General features: G+C 36.6%; 1 protein-coding gene across 1 annotated transcript; it reads left to right on the forward strand.

Moving 5' to 3' along the window:
• The first annotated feature begins 9,603 nt into the window (after nt 1-9,603).
• On the forward strand, nt 9,604-11,506 carry LOC113470834 (grpE protein homolog 1, mitochondrial-like). The gene is made up of 3 exons (XM_026829564.1): nt 9,604-9,863; nt 10,355-10,574; nt 11,231-11,506. Exons 1-3 carry the CDS (start codon nt 9,784-9,786, stop codon nt 11,489-11,491), a joined length of 561 nt encoding a protein of 186 aa, XP_026685365.1. The 5' UTR covers nt 9,604-9,783; the 3' UTR covers nt 11,492-11,506.
• The last annotated feature ends 7,473 nt before the right edge of the window (nt 11,507-18,979 follow it).

Raw genomic sequence — 18,979 nt, forward strand, 5'->3', positions numbered from 1 at the left:
AAAATTAAAAAAAAAAAAAAAAAACAAACACCCTGTATAATATCAGTAATATTGAGACACCCAGTATAATTTCTTTGACCACCCAGTATATCTTATTTTATTTGATCACCCAGTATATCTTATTTTATTTGATCACCCAGTATATCTTATTTTATTTGATCACCCAGTATATCTTATTTTATTTGATCACCCAGTATATCTTATTTTATTTGATCACCCAGTATATCTTATTTTATTTGATCACCCAGTATATCTTATTTTATTTGATCACCCAGTATATCTTATTTTATTTGATCACCCAGTATATCTTATTTTATTTGATCACCCAGTATATCTTATTTTATTTGATCACCCAGTATATCTTATTTTATTTGATCACCCAGTATAGGTTTTGCAAACCTTATGTTCCCACCTATACTTTAATTTAATTACTCAAACAAACAATTATGTGCTTGGTATAAAATAAATGAAAAACATTATAAATTTATGAACCTATCAATACCTAATTGTTCTTATTTCTTAACTTCTAGGTAATACAAATAGGTACTTATTCATGAACAAAACAAAGACAAATGTTAAAAGAAAATGAAAATTCAAACTTATTTCCTAGTACATACTTGGGTACTTGAGTATTTAACAATACCTAGCTATATTTATTCTAGACACAACTTTGTTCTCAAGTAATTGAAAGTAGGACCAGGTAAACTTTTAGTAAATATATCTGCAATTTGGTCTACAGTAGGTACATATACAATCTCTACCATATTATTAGCTACATTTTCTCTGATAAAATGGTACTTTATATCAATGTGTTTAGAACGTTTTTGATTAACAGGATTTTTACACAATGAAATACAACCTTGATTATCTTCATACAGTCTAATAGGAGGACTTTCTAAATCAATGTACATTTCAGTTAAAACAGATTTAACCCATAGACCTTCTGTTAAAGCATTACAAATAGCCATGTACTCAGCCTCTGTAGAAGAGAGAGCAACTGTAGGTTGTTTACGTGAAGCCCAAGATACTAAGTTATTAAAGACAAAGAATGCAAATCCTGTTGTAGATTTCCTGTCTTGGGTATTATTACCCCAGTCAGCATCTGAATAGCCTGACAAGATACAACCTACATTTTTCTTATAGACTAATTTAACATTCAGTGTACCTTTTACATATCTAAGCACTCTTTTTAGCATTTGCCATACAATTTCATTTGGGTTATTTTGAAAACGACTCAAATAATTTAGGGCAAAACTCAGATCAGGCCTAGAACCTAACATAGCATACATAAGACTACCAAGTAATAATCTATATGGCTTATCAAAACAATTATTATTTTCTTCATCCTGAGTAATCTCATTTCCTTTCACTTCCATAGGGGTTTTTACTGGATTACAATTTTCTAAACCAAATTTTTGAACCAATTTTCCTAAATATTTTGATTGTGAAATATGTAACTCATCATTGCTTCTAGTAATGTCTAAACCAAGAAAATTGCTAATACTTCCCATGTCCTGCATCTGAAATCTCTCCAAGAGAGCTGACTTAACCTCATTTACTAGACACAAGTTTTCAGACACGATTAACAAATCATCTACATATAACAAAAGATAAATGATTTCCTTGTTACTAGTATTAACATATAGGCAATAATCTGACTTACATTGTTTGAAGCCAAGAGACAAAATATGATCGTTGAACACTTTATTCCATTGACGAGGGCTTTCTTTCAGTCCATAGATACTTTTATTCAGTTTACATACAAGATTTTCTTCATACATATCTTCAGGAAGGTTCATGTATACTTCACTATCCAGAGTTCCATTTAGAAATGCAGTCTTCACATCCATTTGGTGAATGTGCATGTCCTTCTGATTAGCAACAGATAATAAAATCCTCACAGTATTCAGCTTGGCAACAGGAGCATAAGTTTCAGCATATTGATCGGTCATGTATCCCTTTGCAACCAATCTAGCCTTGTGACGCTTGGAATTACCTTGATCTCCTTCATTTTCCTTGATTCTGAACACCCATTTACTATCTATTATCTTCTTATCAGGAGGCCTTTGCACAACAGACCAAGTATTATGTTCTTCATGAGATTTGAGTTCTTCTTTCATAGCAGATTTCCATTTCTCGCTATCTGGCATTGAATAAGCTTCCTCGGCAGTGTTGGGAATTTCTTCAGTTATTAGTGCACAACTAGTATAAGTTTCATAATCATAAGACCATATTGGTGGTTTTACATTTCTCTTAGGTCTTTCATTAGAGTTAGTGTCATTTGAACTCTCATCTTGAATTTCAGGACTATCTTGTTCAATTTCTTGATGGTCCTTTTCAGGATTTGGATCAGATTGGCTATCTTGAATTGAGAATTTATCTTCAAAAAAGACAACATCTCTTCCAGTAACAATGTCTCTTCCGACTGGATCATATAATCTATAGCCATTTGGGCAATAACCCACAAACAGATATTTTTCTGATTTGGGTCCAAACTTTGTACAAAATTGTTTGGGCCTGTGAAGATAAGCTACACATCCAAATACACGCAACTTGGAAATATTTGGTTTGTGACCAAACCATAATTCAGCAGGTACCTTCCTTTCCAATGCAGATGTAGGACTCCTGTTAATAACATAACATGCAGCGAGACATGCTTCACCCCAGAGTTCTTTTTCATGATTTGACTCTGTTATCATTGCACGGGCCTTTTCAACTAGAGTTCTATTAAACCTCTCGCTAACCCCATTCTGTTCAGGAGTATATGCCATTGTATATTCTATTTTGATACCTTTGTTGCTGCAATACCTTTTGAATTCATTTGATGAATATTCACCACCATTGTCACATCTTAGGCGACTTACCTTCAAATTGAAGTGAGTCTCAGCTTCAGATACATATTCTTGGAAGCATTGAAAAGCTTCACTCTTGTTTTGCATTAATTTTATCTGGGCAAAATGGCTGTAATCATCAATGAAGGAAATAAAGTACCTTTTCTCATTGAAAGTCTGTGGAGTGATTGGACCACAGATGTCAGAATGAATCAATTCTAAAGGTCTCTTTGCACGGATCCTTTCATTTTTATGTGGTACCCTTGTCTGTTTACTGATAACACAAACTTCACAATTTTCATTATTGTTTTTATTATCTAAGCAGATTCCATCTACCATGGTACACAATTTTTCCATATAGCCTTTGGACAAGTGACCCAATCTCTTGTGCCAGAGATTATTATCAATATTGCTTTCAGCAACCAAACTCTTGCTCATATCTAAAGGAAAGTTGAGATAAAAGAGCTTACCTTTCTTAACTCCCACTGCAATTGTTTCATTGTTCCTTTTGATAGTAACCATCATTCTTGGTTACGGTAGGCTCTCCCATTGTTTTCTTATTATGATTGTTCACACAGTATGTAAGTTTTATCTATTGTTTAACCGAAACAAGAGAGGTGTGGGTTTTGACTCGAGGTCAAATAACGATTTTGCGTTCAGTTTGTTTGTAAGTCTGTTTGTGTCACCATAACTCGAACGGTTTTCCCCAGTTTTTTTTATTATTATTATTATTATTTTTTACTTGAGAAATGATTAGAACCCGATTATTCCGAGAAGGCACTTAAAAAATTGGAGTTAACTTTACATGATTTTGAATAATAGAACAAATCTAAAAAAAAAGGACTTGGAAATTTTGACGTAAAAAAGTCGAAATATCGAAATTACAAATTGATAATGTAAGTACATATACATTTCTTCGATTGTCTCGTAATTTTGAACTGTGCAATGGAAAAGTTTGGTCTACAAATTTCGTTCCTGTCTGGAATTCGGACCCCACAACTCCGGTTTGTGTCAGTGTTCTGGGGTTTACAAACTCGGGATTGAGATGAAACGAGGATTTTCCTATACTTCAATACTGAGACAATCCACTTGTGAGTTTCATCCGATTTTTTTCCGAATGCCCTGTAGGCAATGTGATTTAAAAGAGTGTTCTCGTTACACAGAACACGATTTTTTTTCCCGAAAGACAAATGTGAACGGGCCTTAAGGTGGGCCAGATTTCACACTTACCTGCATGAAGAAGCCAGTGACCAGACTCTTGCGAATGTTAATGTAATAATCCTTGGACGTGAATTACAAATGATGTAAGTACATAATACATTTCTTCGATTGTCTCGTAATTTTGAACTGTGCAATGGAAAAGTTTGGTCTACAAATTTCGTTTCCGTCTGGAATTCGAACCCCACAACTCCGGTTTGTGTCAGTGTTCTGGGGTTTATTTATGTTCAATAAAAATTTGATTTGATTTGGTTTACAAACTCGGGATTGAGATGAAACGAGGATTTTCCTATACTTCAATACTGAGACAATCCGCTTGTGAGTTTCATCCGATTTTTTCCGAATGCCCTGTAGGCAATGTGATTTAAGTGTTCCCACTACACAGAACACGATTTTTCCCCGAAAGACAAATGGGAACGGGCTCTAGGGTGGGCCAGATTTCACACTTACCTGCATGAAGAATCCAGTGACCAGACTCTTCCGAATGTTAATGTAATAATCCTTGGACGTGAACTCAGTGGAGGAGCGTTTCAAATTGAACCGGTCCATAATGCGGGACAGCTGCTGTCTAACGTTGTCCGCAGACTTGAGGGATCGGTAGTTGACGAAGTTATCGTAACACCATTGAGGATCTTCTTGATCTAGAGACACGGTAGGGAGAGAAGAGATTGGGTACGCAAGAACGATTATTAACTGGCCATTATCATAGTAAACATAAACACTGATTATTTTTAAAATCCTGTCAATAAACATTAAAAATTCCGAAGCTTTTTACAATTTTTATACAAAACTCGATTTCCACGGGTGGGCCCTTGATGTGAATGGTTTTATTGACAACAATAATTACAATTGTATATTTGTACAAATAAAATTGATTGATTGACAAATGGGAACGGGCTCTAAGGTGGGCCAGATTTCACACTTACCTGCATGAAGAAGCCAGTGACCAGACTCTTGCGAATGTTAATGTAATAATCCTTGGACGTGAACTCAGTGGAGGAGCGTTTCAAATTGAACCGGTCCATAATGCGGGACAGCTGCTGTCTAACGTTGTCCGCAGACTTGAGGGATCGGTAGTTGACGAAGTTATCGTAACACCATTGAGGATCTTCTTGATCTAGAGACACGGTAGGGAGAGAAGAAATTGGGTACGCAAGAACGATTATTAACTGGCCATTATCATAGTAAACATAAACACTGATTATTATTTTTAAAATCCTGTCAATAAAAATTAAAATTCCGAAGCTTTTTACAATTTTTATACAAAACTCGATTTCCACGGGTGGGCCCTTGATGTGAATGGTTTTATTGACAACAATAATGTAGGCGAATAAAAAAACTCAAATTCCTTAATCTTGCTCGTCTTAGTACGAAAGATATTACTAATATTAAGGACACGTCATTTTCGTGATTTTTTCCCCAAAGTTTTTTAATTATGTACTAAGGTACATACTTTTAATCCTAAAATTTACATTTTATTTTCCACCACCTTCTTATTAGTATTAGTATTAATAGTGCTTTATTTATTCATATTTTTAACAGTAGGTACAATATTATAATGAAGGAACTGAAGACTTGGGCCCTTCATGAAGATAAAAGTATCGAGTTGTAAGTAACTTACTCTGTTTGAATGCATGATACACGTTGAGCAGGGTCAGATGGTCTCCGTCAATGTGTGCGAACCTCATCTTGGCGTCGTCCGCGGCTTTCTTCGCCTCGTTGGGTCTCGTGAAGCATTGCGGCACTACAAGAGAGGAAGGGGGGAACACCACGGGCCGGCGCCCAGGGGGGAGACAGGGGGCGGGGCACTAGGGCTCCATCCACACCGGTCTGCACCCCCACAGCCCCCGCCCGTTCAGAGCCCCGTACACAGTTTAGAAACAAGCACACACCTAGGAATTACACAGCTCGGGTCAATACGTGGCCGGAACCCGCACAGGGTTCAAACTAGTATTGGTGTTTTTTTTTTTTTTTTTTTTTTTTTTTTTCATAAAGAAATCCACACAGACTTTTTTTAGGTCTGTCCTAAGAAATCCTGATAAATAACAACCCTATATTGCCTAACAGCTTCCTGTATCAACTTCGTGCGTCTTGTACTCTGCAGACCGTATGCATTGTGTTGATACTCACCTAGCAGCTTCCTGTATCAACTTCATGAGTCTTGTACTCTGCAGACCGTATGCATTGTGTTGATACTCACCTAGCAGCTTCCTGTATCAACTTCATGAGTCTTGTACTCTGCAGACCGTATGCATTGTGTTCATACTCACCCAGCAGCTTCCTGTATCAACTTCATGAGTCTTGTACTCTGCAGACCGTATGCATTGTGTTGATACTCACCTAGCAGCTTCCTGTATCAACTTCATGAGTCTTGTACTCTGCAGACCGTATGCATTGTGTTGATACTCACCTAGCAGCTTCCTGTATCAACTTCATGAGTCTTGTACTCTGCAGACCGTATGCATTGTTGATGACGTGAGGTATATTGTATCGTTGACACAGGGCGGCTATAGGGTCCAGATTGTCAGCTACCCGGGGAGCAAAGCACGATGTGGTGGTGAGAACGCATACAATGTTGTCGGAGCCCAGGGTTGCCATCTGAGACTCGAGAGATACTAGGTCTGTACGGAGCTCATCCCCGGACATCAGAGTCTCGATCACAATAGGGTGAAGGCCTGGGGGAAAATAAGTAGAAACATTGAATGAGGGTCATTTTTTGAAACTGAGAAAAACATCTTTTTAGGGTCAAAATTCAGTTTGGAATTGTTGTACTCATAAAAGTTAACCAGTCGTGAGTCATATATCGAAAGTTGACAAACATTACCACTATTCTTTAGACTGATTCATTCATAAATTCATATGAAGGTCTAGATTCTAAACTTCCATCCTATTTGAGCGGTAGGTATAAAAAGAGACTTCTTACACTAGAGTCGCGCGACTTAGGCCTCCTAGAGTGTGAGAGGTCTGTATCATTATCATTGCTAACAGGCCAAAACAGGCAGGCAAGGTTGGGTTTTCGTGTAATAAAAAATGTAATCTTGCAATATAAAAGAGCTTCCTCCACAACTACCTGAACACAGCTACACTATCTCCCGTAGTTATTATAGGTAGGTAGACCTTGCCATGCAGAAGGTCCCAGGTTCGAATCCCACCATCGACAAAAATTTGTACTCATTTTTCGATTGCAAATTTAATAGGTATTTCAACGGGTTACTTTCTGGTATTCTCGTGTTGACCCAGCACCTAAATCGGAAGTATTGTGTCTCTTCTCGCTCATCTGATGAGAGGCTTACTCTTACTACGGGATGGGCATGCTACGACACAGACCACAAGCGTCTAATGTAGCAGTTGTTTCATCGCTACGAAATAAAAACGGCGGTGAAAAAGAGACTCAATACATTACACATTACATTATGTGCTGGGTTAACACGAGACTATTTGTTTAACAGGAGTAAAAATACCGACATACAGAGAAATCATAGTAATAAACCATTGTTTAGACTTTAGAAGCCATCCTGATATTGTCGAGTTTCCATTTTAGCCTGAAGGATTTCCAATTGACGTTTGGCCTCACACTGGGGGAAATTTTGAAGTTCGTAATATTGGGGCGCCAACTTGATCAACCATTCGGCTGTAACAAAAAAAGAGACGGAATAAAATATGGTTAAGTTTCCAACCTTAGTAAACATTTTGTTTTGCAACAGTGTTGTGAACAGTTGATCAAATGATGGGAATGTTGAGCAACATTCAGATAAAACCTAGTACACACCGAAAGATTAAAATGTTTCGGAAATAAGTGTGGAGAGTAAAAAAGTTACTAGTGTGTACTAGGCGTTAGGCGCAATTTTGTGGTTAGAGGAGAATCAAGCGTGTCGGGAGGCGTGCGAACGTCAAGAGTTCGAAGCGAAGCATCCGACCTAATCTGGCCTATAGTCTCCTTACATTTGGCAGTTTAACGTCATAGTATTAACTGATAACTCTGATAAGCTATTTGGTTTTTACACGCTATTCGGCGTGAAAAAATCAGAGAATGAGGAATGTCTAGAATGGAGGAATGTCATTAGAAGAATCTGAGCAACCTTCGGCTACGAAGACGCAACAACAATGATGATGATGATGATGATGATGATGATGATGATGATGATGATGATGATGATTCGGCGTGTATGGAGTACGCCTCATATTAACCTCACCCAGAATGAGTGGGGTCGACAGAAGCCAGCAGCACGCGATTGTCCAGACTCCAGATAGTCACCCATCCGGATACCAACCACGCTCAACTTCAGTGATCCATCAAGAACTGGTGCATACAACGTGCCATCACTGATGGCTCTCACATGAGACAAATTTAATAGAAAGTTTAAAAAAAAAAAAATGTACTCATATTAATAACTCACGTTTCACATCTGTCACAGTACGAATATAGTTCTTAGTGGTGAGTACAAACTCATTGTACACCACCCACTCCGGCTTATGATCCAGACAGGTAGACGGATGAAGTTGTACAACCTGATTGTCCTTGATGGTCAAATAGCGGCCATCCTTCTCCAAGTGAGCCACCTGGAGCAGAGATTCAGATAGGGTGGAATAGAATAGAATAGAATAGTTTTTATTGTAAATAAAACCAAAAGGTATCTTACAAAGTCAATTCAACTTAATTCTAAATTAAACTTCTCAGCGCTTACAAGGCAGACGCACTACCAACCAAGCTAACTAGGCTGGCTATTTTTTTTTAACAGTAATTGAAATTAAATCTCACGTCTCGTTCGTATAATACTTCGTATAGTTATCTAATGCTAACAGGCCAAAACAGGCAGGCAAGGTTGGGTTTTCGTGTACCTATAATACCTAGATGTAATCTTGCAATATAAAAGAGCTTCCTCCACAACTACCTGAACACAGCTACACTATCTCCGGTAGTTATTATAGGTAGGTACCTATAGTACCTACGACGCGACGGTAGTTCAGCAATAAGTGTGTACCTACCTACCATCAACCTAAGGTACCAAGGGGAATGTATCCAAGTAGGGTGAGTGTAGCACCTATGGTCAGGTTAAGGATTTTTTGCATGTTAAAAAAATCGTACCTGCTAGACCGTTATAGCTACCCTACCTATTTAAGTAAGTCACGAAAATTTCACCTACAGTAAATGCCTACAGCACAAAATTTTCGTAGCATTAGGTACCTACCTATTTATTGTTATATACCTAATTATTATATAGTCCGGACCGGATACTGTTGCATGTTGCATGATAGGGAGGTATTGAAAATACTGGTACCTAATAAAGAATGGGTAAAATGTGATGAATCCGGAAACCGGAAAGAAAGTAACTACCTAGGTACCTATGAAATAAATTTGTAACTTCCAACTGGATGGACTATTACTTATTTTTTGTTGATTTTCCGTTTGTGATATCGGTACAAATGAACGAGAGCCTTTTTTTTCGTAGCGCACATACGCATTCACGTAATCTACAGATAATGTTGCTCGCTTCACAGCAGTGCGTAAGGTAGGAAACGTGACCGTGATATGGATTTGTAAACAAAAGTTTTCTGACGAAATAATATTTTTATGAATGAGATTTTTTGCTTTTTTGATAAATCAGTGATAAGATTAAGATAAACTGATAACAGGGGATTTTAACAGCTAAATATATTTATCTGTGAAAATACCGGTACTAAAAAGTACACCTCCAAGTCGTGTGTGTAGTGAAAGAATTATATTTTCATCAGGATGTCAAGAATTCCAGCATGTGTTAGGCTAGGGAAAGCTGTGTTTAACCACTCCATTTATTTAAATAGATTGCCACTGAGGTAAGTTTAGAATCAATAGATTAGTACATCTTGTCGAAATGTCAAAGGAGCACCCTCCGTGATAATATCAGGTTCACCTTTGTCTGATTTGTTGGGGTAACCAGCTACCTCTTGATAGGGCATAGTTGATGGAATTCCTTAAGAGGTTGTAACTACCGTCATAATATCAGGTTCACCTTTGTCTGATTTGTTGGGGTAACCAGCTACCTCTTGATAGGGCATAGTTGATGGAATTCCTTAAGAGGTTGAGTGCAAGACAGCAACATTTCATAGGTGAACTCAAATCCAGGTAACCACCATGACAAGAGTCCTTAACATTGGAGTTTATACATGCCACACTGCCTGTGATTCTTAGACACCTTGTACTAAGTACCTGTCACCTTATACCATGTCATTCTGGTTCCCCACAGCCATAAAAAAAAAAAAAAACAAACAAAAAAACAAAAACAAACAAACAAACCTTTCTAACACTTTTTATTTTAATTTTACAGAATACCTCAAACACTATCAGCACAGTCAAATGTGAAATTCCTGTGGAGTAAAGCTGAGAACAAAAAAGAAGAGTCAGAGTCCAAAAAAGATGATTCTGATTCCACAGCCAGCAGTTCAAGTACAGAAAGTACATCGAATGTTGATCCCAAAATTAAAGAAGAACTTGAAGATCTAAAGAAGCAGATAGAGGCACTCAATGAAAAGAATAGTGACTTACTGGTAATGGACAAGGGTGGATTTTTTTCATAGCAAAGGTAACTATTCAAAAAATAATGGTAACAGAGATTCACAACCCATTGAAAATAAAAGTTAGTCTAAGTCTCTTGGAGAATATCCAATAAATGCTAAGTTTGTTATTTGTGTAAATAATTGGTTTCATAATGACTAACAAAAAGGACATGGTTACTAGTAAGTAAAAAAAAAAAAACTTGTGATCCATACACTTTGCTTCTCACATACAAGAAAAAACATGTTGTATCTACTCACTTACGGTTTGTCAATTTTTCTTGCAAATTTCTCTGTAGAATGGCTACAAAATCCTCTGGCAAAGGACATTTTTGAAAATTTATAACAAAATGTGACATTTCTCCCCTGCTTTATAATAAAAGAATCTAAATTATTTAATCAGTGTGATTTCTCAATTATTTAGCCTTAAGATACCATTTAGCCTTAAGATACATGGTATCTTAAGGCTAAATAATTGAGAAATCACACTGATTGATCTCAGGTACCATAAGCATTGTACAAAACAATACAGCTAAATTATTTGTTTGACTCTTTCCTCAGGACAAATATAAAAGAGCCCTAGCTGATGGTGAAAATGCAAGACAAAGATTTAACAAACAGTTAGAAGAGTCCAAACACTCTTTCCTCAGGACAAATATAAAAGAGCTCTAGCTGATGGTGAAAATGCAAGACAAAGATTTAACAAACAGTTAGAAGAGTCCAAACTGTACGGGATTCAATCATTTTGTAAGGACTTACTGGATATTGCTGATACCCTTTCCCTCGCAAATGAAAGTGTACCAAAAGAAGAAGTGAAGGACAGCAATCCACACTTGAAAAGTTTATATGAAGGTCTCCTCATGACAGATGGCAATTTGAAAAAGGTAATTAAGTGGACATGCTTTTACTAATCAGTCTTATCACATTGTCAATAGTCTCATGTTTGAGTATGGGACAAGGCACTCAAATCATACAATACACACCCATTTATTTAAAACTTTGATTAGGGACATAACCTACTTTTTCAAAATATTATCTCCCCCCTAAATCCAGACAGAGCAGTTTTATTATTAGTATTATTAGTGCTTTATTTATTCATATTTTTTTAACAGTAGGTACAATATTACAATAGTAATAAATACAATATTATGAGTAAGGGAGTGCCTACCTAGATATAGTTACTTAGCCTACCTAGATTTAATTCAGATACTTGAATCTATCGAATCGGGATTTACTGGATTCGATGGAAAAAAAGCCCCTGAAGCTTACGGCAATTCGTAAGCTTGAGGAGTATTTTTGGACTCTTGGAGAGTAGCGCGTTTGCCAGCACGGAGTGAACTTTATCCTAAAGAGATAAGGTTCGTTCTCGGAACGGCTGGCTTTCTCCTATCCTGTCCTCCTTCTCTCTTCGATTTCGGGACGATAAGACCTTAGTAGTTGCGAGGGTCAATACGTGGCCGGAACCCTCACAGGGTTCAAACCGGTATTGGCGTTTTATTATTATTATAATTATTATTTTTGCGATGAAACCACTGCTACACTAAGAAAATTATATCCAAGGCAGAACTTTTTTTTTTCTCAGTCATGTCAATTTTCGAAAACAAGGGACAAAAACTATCCAAGTCAGTCAAGATACTGAACCTACACTTTCCTGCTCCCCACATGAAAAAAAATCTTAGTTTGAAATAAATCAGATAAAAAGTCTGCTTTAAACTCAATTATTTTATGACCCACCAAACACAGCTTTCAAAAACCTCAATTTTTTTTCTTTTTTAAGATTGAGTGTTTTTATTTCGCAGCATTGAAACAACTGCTACATTAGACGCACGTGGTCTGTGTCGTAGCATGCCCATCCCGTAGAGTACCCCAGTGTGGTCATCATACCTGACAGCATAGCAGTGATGGAGAGAATCTCATTGGAACAGAGTTTGTCAATTTTTCTTGCAAATTTCTCTGTAGAATGGCTACAAAGTCCTCTGGCAAAGGACATTTTTGAAAATTTATAACAAAATGTGACATTTCCCCCCTGCTATATAATAAAAGAATCTAAATTATTTGTTTGGCTCTTTCCTCAGGACAAATATAAAAGAGCCCTAGCTGATGGTGAAAATGCAAGACAAAGATTTAACAAACAGTTAGAAGAGTCCAAACCCTTAGTAAACATAAACACTGATTATTATTTTTAAAATCCCGTCAACACTCGTCAATGGAAATGAAAAATTATGAAACTTTTTTACAATTTTTACTCAAAACACGTTGTTTGTAAATGGACTCCTTAAAAAAATTCAATTTTATTTATTTAGCACGTCTTTTTACGAGAGATGTTATTAAAAATAAGGACCCGTCATTTTCGTGACCTTTTCCCAACAAGTTAAACTTCAATTACCTATGTACTAAGGTACATTTAATCTTCAAATTCGCCTCGTAACTTACTAGGCAACCACCGTGGCCGAGTGGGTATCACACTAGGCTTGCACGCCTCAGGTCCCGAGTTCACTTAGTAATGCTGTGGTATCCACACAAGATGTGAAGAACGAAAGAACCTCTCTGCTTTACCACAAAGAATTCATGATTGAATAGAAGGTAACTTACTCTGTTTGAACGCATGGTACACGTTGAGCAGGGTCAGGTGGTCTCCGTCAATGTGTGCGAACCTCATCTTGGCGTCATCGGCGGCTTTCTTCGCCTCGTTGGGTCTCGTGAAGCATTGCGGCACTACAAGAGAGGAAGGGGGGAACACCACGGGCCGGCGCCCAGGGGAGGCTCCGGAGTATAGAATATCTCCACGGGATGGGTACGACCAGGCACGTTCATGAGGGGGGCATTGTCAAAGTATTGCTGAGGAGAGAGGCAGAAAAATGTTTTTAACCTGTTTTGACACATAAAGACAGTTTTTTAGGGAGTCCTGTGGATTCTTACAAATTTTACCATTGGACCTATGGTAAAAGTTTAAAAAATACTTCAGTACAAGAGAGTACTGTAGCCTAGTTAGCTTGGAGTATAGTGTGTCTGCCTTGTTAGCGCTAGGTCATGGCTTTGATTCCCATACAGGGCGATTTTTATTTAAACATTTGAGTTTTGTTCTCAGAACAGCTGGCTTTCTCCTATCCTGTCTTCCTACTCTCTCTTTCAGAATGAAAAGACCTTGGTAGTTACAGTTTCCGGTACATTTCATGTCATTCAGAATAAAAATCATGTGAAACATGGGAACAGGGACTTAGGCTCACCTGGAATTTGCCTGCGTCCAGAGTAGCAGACATAATAACCAGTTTGAGATCGGCTCGTTGTTTAATCACCTCCTTGAGTACACCCATGAGTATATCTGTAGCCAGAGTTCTCTCGTGAGCCTCGTCAAGAAGAATAACCTGGTAGTTCTCCAGCATCGGATCAGACATGCCTTCACGCAGCAACATACCATCAGTCATGTACCTGGGAGTAGAAATAAAATCATCAACTAGTAGGTACATCATAGTTCAATTGTTCAATTGATTTTTTTTCCTAGTAACTCCTCAGATGTATAAGTGTATTGAGGGTAGATCTTTAAAAGAGAGAATGTCTTTATTCATTTCCTTGTTTTGAACTTCATGTATTTGAGATTTGTCTTAAAATTTCTTATAAATGAGAACACTTTTTTAAGACTTACTTGAGCACAGTTTTGGGCGAGGAGCAATCTTCGAATCGAATGCTGTACCCCACTTCCTGGCCAAGTTGACAGTCCATTTCTTCTGAAACACGCTGAGCTACAGACATGGCAGCTACTCGCCTTGGCTGTGTACATGCTACAGCTTTGGCTCCCACTGACTTGGAGTACTCCACACACCTGTTGAGAGTAAAGGATAGAAAAAAAAACTAAGTAAATATTTCAAAAAATACTTAAATATGACTATGCATAACTTTTTTCCCCACAGTTTTTTTTTTTTTTTTTTTAATGAGTTGATGCAGCAGAAAAGTTTTTTTACCTTGAGTGAACTGTAGGCTGTAACACCCATAGTCCCATATTTATAAAGAAAAATTTTTGCTCTCAAGTCAGACTGAATTAAATTTTGGCCAATCAGATGTTTCAAATTGATAGTTCAGTGCCACTTGAGAGGCACTATTTTATTGATAATATGGTAAGTGTGTAAGTAAGGTTAGAGATCTTATATTTAGAAAGCTTTTGATAGTAGAAAACTGAACATAAAAGAAAACAGCAGTACAAAGAGCATTTGATAGTTTACCATTGAGGTATTTGAGTTGTCTTTCCTGATCCTGTCTCACCAACCAACACAATACACTGGTTCTGTGCCAGTAATGTCATGAACTCGGTGCGGTACTCAAACACAGGCAGCGTGATTCTCTTCCTGTGCAGCTCATGGTAGCGTGGAGTGTATGGATATCCCGTGAATGGATTCACTTGAAGATTGGATGCGATGGATGTAGAAACTGATGCATTGACAGTTGCAAGTCTTTCTTCACGGCTGAAAATGGTGATATGATCATAAAACATAATTAGCTGAATAATTGATGACAAATTTTAGGAACACACTTTGACAAGTAAAGAGCAATATTGTGCCCTGTCTTCTGGGGATGCGATGGATGTAGAAACTGATGCATTGACAGTTGCAAGTCTTTCTTCACGGCTAAAAATGGTGATATGATCATAAAACATAATTAGCTGAATAATTGATGAAAAATTTTAAGAACACACTTTGACAAGTAAAGAGCAATATTGTGCCCTGTCTTCTGGATGGGTAAATTGAAGTATGCTTCTTTGAATAAATAAGATGATATTAGACAGATTTCGCAACGCATTTTTTTTGGGGATCGGGACGATGCTCGACGAGTTTTGGTTTCTGCGCATGACACACATTATCTGGTTGGGTAAATTGAAGTATGCTTCTTTGAATAAATAAGATGATATTAATGTATAAATATACTGCTTGAATAGGACTGGAGTCACTTAACCTCAGCAAAAGGCTACCACTGGTATGGTCAAATTCTCAAGTGATGAGGATTAAATTCTGTTCCTTGGCTGGGATTGAACCTGTCTTACTGACTTCCAGGAGAGTGTCTTCACTACGAAGGCAAGATAATGTTGACAAAAGAAGGAGAAATAAAGGAACTTTGGTTGGGTAAATTGAAGTATGCTTCTTTGAATAAATAAGATGATATTAATGTATAAATATACTGCTTGAATAGGACTAGAGTCACTTAACCTCAGCAAAAGGCTACCAAGTGATGAGGATTAAATTCCGTTCCTCGGCTGAGATTGAACCTGTCTTACTGACTTCCAGGAGAGTGTCTTCACTACGAAGGCAAGATAATGTTGACAAAAGAAGGAGAAATAAAGGAACTTACTTTTTCTTGGTGATATAGGGATCAATAACGTCTAATCGTCGCTTCGACATGCTTGTAATCTGATGAATGAAAATCTTTATGGCAAAATGGTGTGTCTCTTTTTGGATGATTCAAATTAAAAGGTACACCTTTTAACCATCTCTTGGAGCTCACAAAAGGTAAAAATAAACGAGATTAATAGGATATCGGCACAAAAATCACAAATCTTCAAGTTGCTAATTGCGATCGCGAAAAATGCAAAAAGCAAAAATGCGATTTTTTTTTTTATTTTAATTTATTTTTTATTATTTTTTTTTCAGGAAGAGAATAATAACAATGGGAAGCTAGCAAATGCTTAATTTAACAAAGTGAATCAGGGGTTCTCAAAATAGAAATACATCACAGCTGATATTTTCTCAAGAGATAACCTAAAATATTTTTCTTTCATCAAAAATCGAAGATCGAAGGGGAAGGGTTCAAAAAAAATTCAAACTTTCAAAGAAAATTTACCTATTTCCTTCTTTCTACAGAAGTCTTCTCTCCTTGCCGATATTTGCAAGAAATTGAAGGATAGCTTTCCTTCATCCTCTTTAGCTGCTCCGGTTGTACTTGGTAAGTTTCTGATTTCATTTTCACCCAATTTGATGTGCCTATCCTGTTTATACTTCTGATTACTGTACACTGCCTCTTATCACCTTCAAATCATCAAAGAAGGTGAAAATAGATCTTTCCAAAGTATTTAACCACAGGAAACTTGCTCTATGGTTGTTAGGTGTCGTTTTTATTGAATTAAGTACAACATTAACTTCAGAAACAGATCGAAAAAGGACTTTGAACTTTATTAATCATAATTAATAAAAAGACATTTCTGAAAGATAACTTGGATACAAATTTTACAAAACAAGATTACAAGAAGCGGCTTCATTTCTAAACAGAAGATTTCTTATGAGGGAAGCTAGCTACCGCGCCACAATAGATTAACCAATCAGAAACCGACCTATGAGATAACTTGTGGCGGGTATTTTCAAATATTAGGCTCCGTTTACACGGTTTTTAGTGTTCTTCAACACCCCTCCTCACTAAAAACACTACCTATTTAACATCCCAGATATCAAATCACAATGTACAGCAAAAATAGGGAACACCCTGTACAAACTAAAAAAAAAACAAACACCCTGTATAATATCAGTAATATTGAGACACCCAGTATAATTTCTTTGACCACCCAGTATATCTTATTTTATTTGATCACCCAGTATAGGTTTTGCAAACCTTATGTTCACACCTATACTTTAATTTAATTACTCAAACAAACAATTATGTGCTTGGTATAAAATAAATGAAAAACATTATAAATTTATGAACCTATCAATACCTAATTGTTCTTATTTCTTAACTTCTAGGTAATACAAATAGGTACTTATTCATGAACAAAACAAAGACAAATGTTAAAAGAAAATGAAAATTCAAACTTATTTCCTAGTACATACTTGGGTACTTGAGTATTTAACAATACCTAGCTATATTTATTCTAGACACAACTTTGTTCTCAAGTAATTGAAAGTAGGACCAGGTAAACTTTTAGTAAATATATCTGCAATTTGGTCTACAGTAGGTACATATACAATCTCTACCATATTATTAGCTACATTTTCTCTGATAAAATGGTACTTTATATCAATATGTTTAGAACGTTTTTGATTAACAGGATTTTTACACAATGAAATACAACCTTGATTATCTTCATACAGTCTAATAGGAGGACTTTCTAAATCAATGTACATTTCAGTTAAAACAGATTTAACCCATAGACCTTCTGTTAAAGCATTACAAATAGCCATGTACTCAGCCTCTGTAGAAGAGAGAGCAACTGTAGGTTGTTTACGTGAAGCCCAAGATACTAAGTTATTAAAGACAAAGAATGCAAATCCTGTTGTAGATTTCCTGTCTTGGGTATTATTACCCCAGTCAGCATCTGAATAGCCTGACAAGATACAACCTACATTTTTCTTATAGACTAATTTAACATTCAGTGTACCTTTTACATATCTAAGCACTCTTTTTAGCATTTGCCATACAATTTCATTTGGGTTATTTTGAAAACGACTCAAATAATTTAGGGCAAAACTCAGATCAGGCCTAGAACCTAACATAGCATACATAAGACTACCAAGTAATAATCTATATGGCTTATCAAAACAATTATTATTTTCTTCATCCTGAGTAATCTCATTTCCTTTCACTTCCATAGGGGTTTTTACTGGATTACAATTTTCTAAACCAAATTTTTGAACCAATTTTCCTAAATATTTTGATTGTGAAATATGTAACTCATCATTGCTTCTAGTAATGTCTAAACCAAGAAAATTGCTAATACTTCCCATGTCCTGCATCTGAAATCTCTCCAAGAGAGCTGACTTAACCTCATTTACTAGACACAAGTTTTCAGACACGATTAACAAATCATCTACATATAACAAAAGATAAATGATTTCCTTGTTACTAGTATTAACATATAGGCAATAATCTGACTTACATTGTTTGAAGCCAAGAGACAAAATATGATCGTTGAACACTTTATTCCATTGACGAGGGCTTTCTTTCAGTCCATAGATACTTTTATTCAGTTTACATACAAGATTTTCTTCATACATATCTTCAGGAAGGTTCATGTATACTTCACTATCCAGAGTTCCATTTAGAAATGCAGTCTTCACATCCATTTGGTGAATGTGCATGTCCTTCTGATTAGCAACAGATAATAAAATCCTCACAGTATTCAGCTTGGCAACAGGAGCATAAGTTTCAGCATATTGATCGGTCATGTATCCCTTTGCAACCAATCTAGCCTTGTGACGCTTGGAATTACCTTGATCTCCTTCATTTTCCTTGATTCTGAACACCCATTTACTATCTATTATCTTCTTATCAGGAGGCCTTTGCACAACAGACCAAGTATTATGTTCTTCATGAGATTTGAGTTCTTCTTTCATAGCAGATTTCCATTTCTCGCTATCTGGCATTGAATAAGCTTCCTCGGCAGTGTTGGGAATTTCTTCAGTTATTAGTGCACAACTAGTATA

The sequence above is a fragment of the Diaphorina citri genome, unplaced genomic scaffold (genome assembly GCF_000475195.1).
Source record: "Diaphorina citri unplaced genomic scaffold, Diaci psyllid genome assembly version 1.1 scaffold1863, whole genome shotgun sequence".
In the NCBI taxonomy this organism is placed as follows: Eukaryota; Metazoa; Arthropoda; class Insecta; order Hemiptera; family Psyllidae; genus Diaphorina; species Diaphorina citri.

Excerpts from the sequence above, each read along its gene's own strand:
- LOC113470834 (XM_026829564.1), top strand. The coding sequence starts at position 9,784 with ATGTCAAGAATTCCAGCATGTGTTAGGCTAGGGAAAGCTGTGTTTAAC. Across the intron at positions 9,864-10,354 it reads TTAAATAGATTGCCACTGAG|AATACCTCAAACACTATCAG; the intron begins GTAAGTTTAGAA and ends TTAATTTTACAG. Across the intron at positions 10,575-11,230 it reads AAAAGAATAGTGACTTACTG|GACAAATATAAAAGAGCTCT; the intron begins GTAATGGACAAG and ends CTCTTTCCTCAG.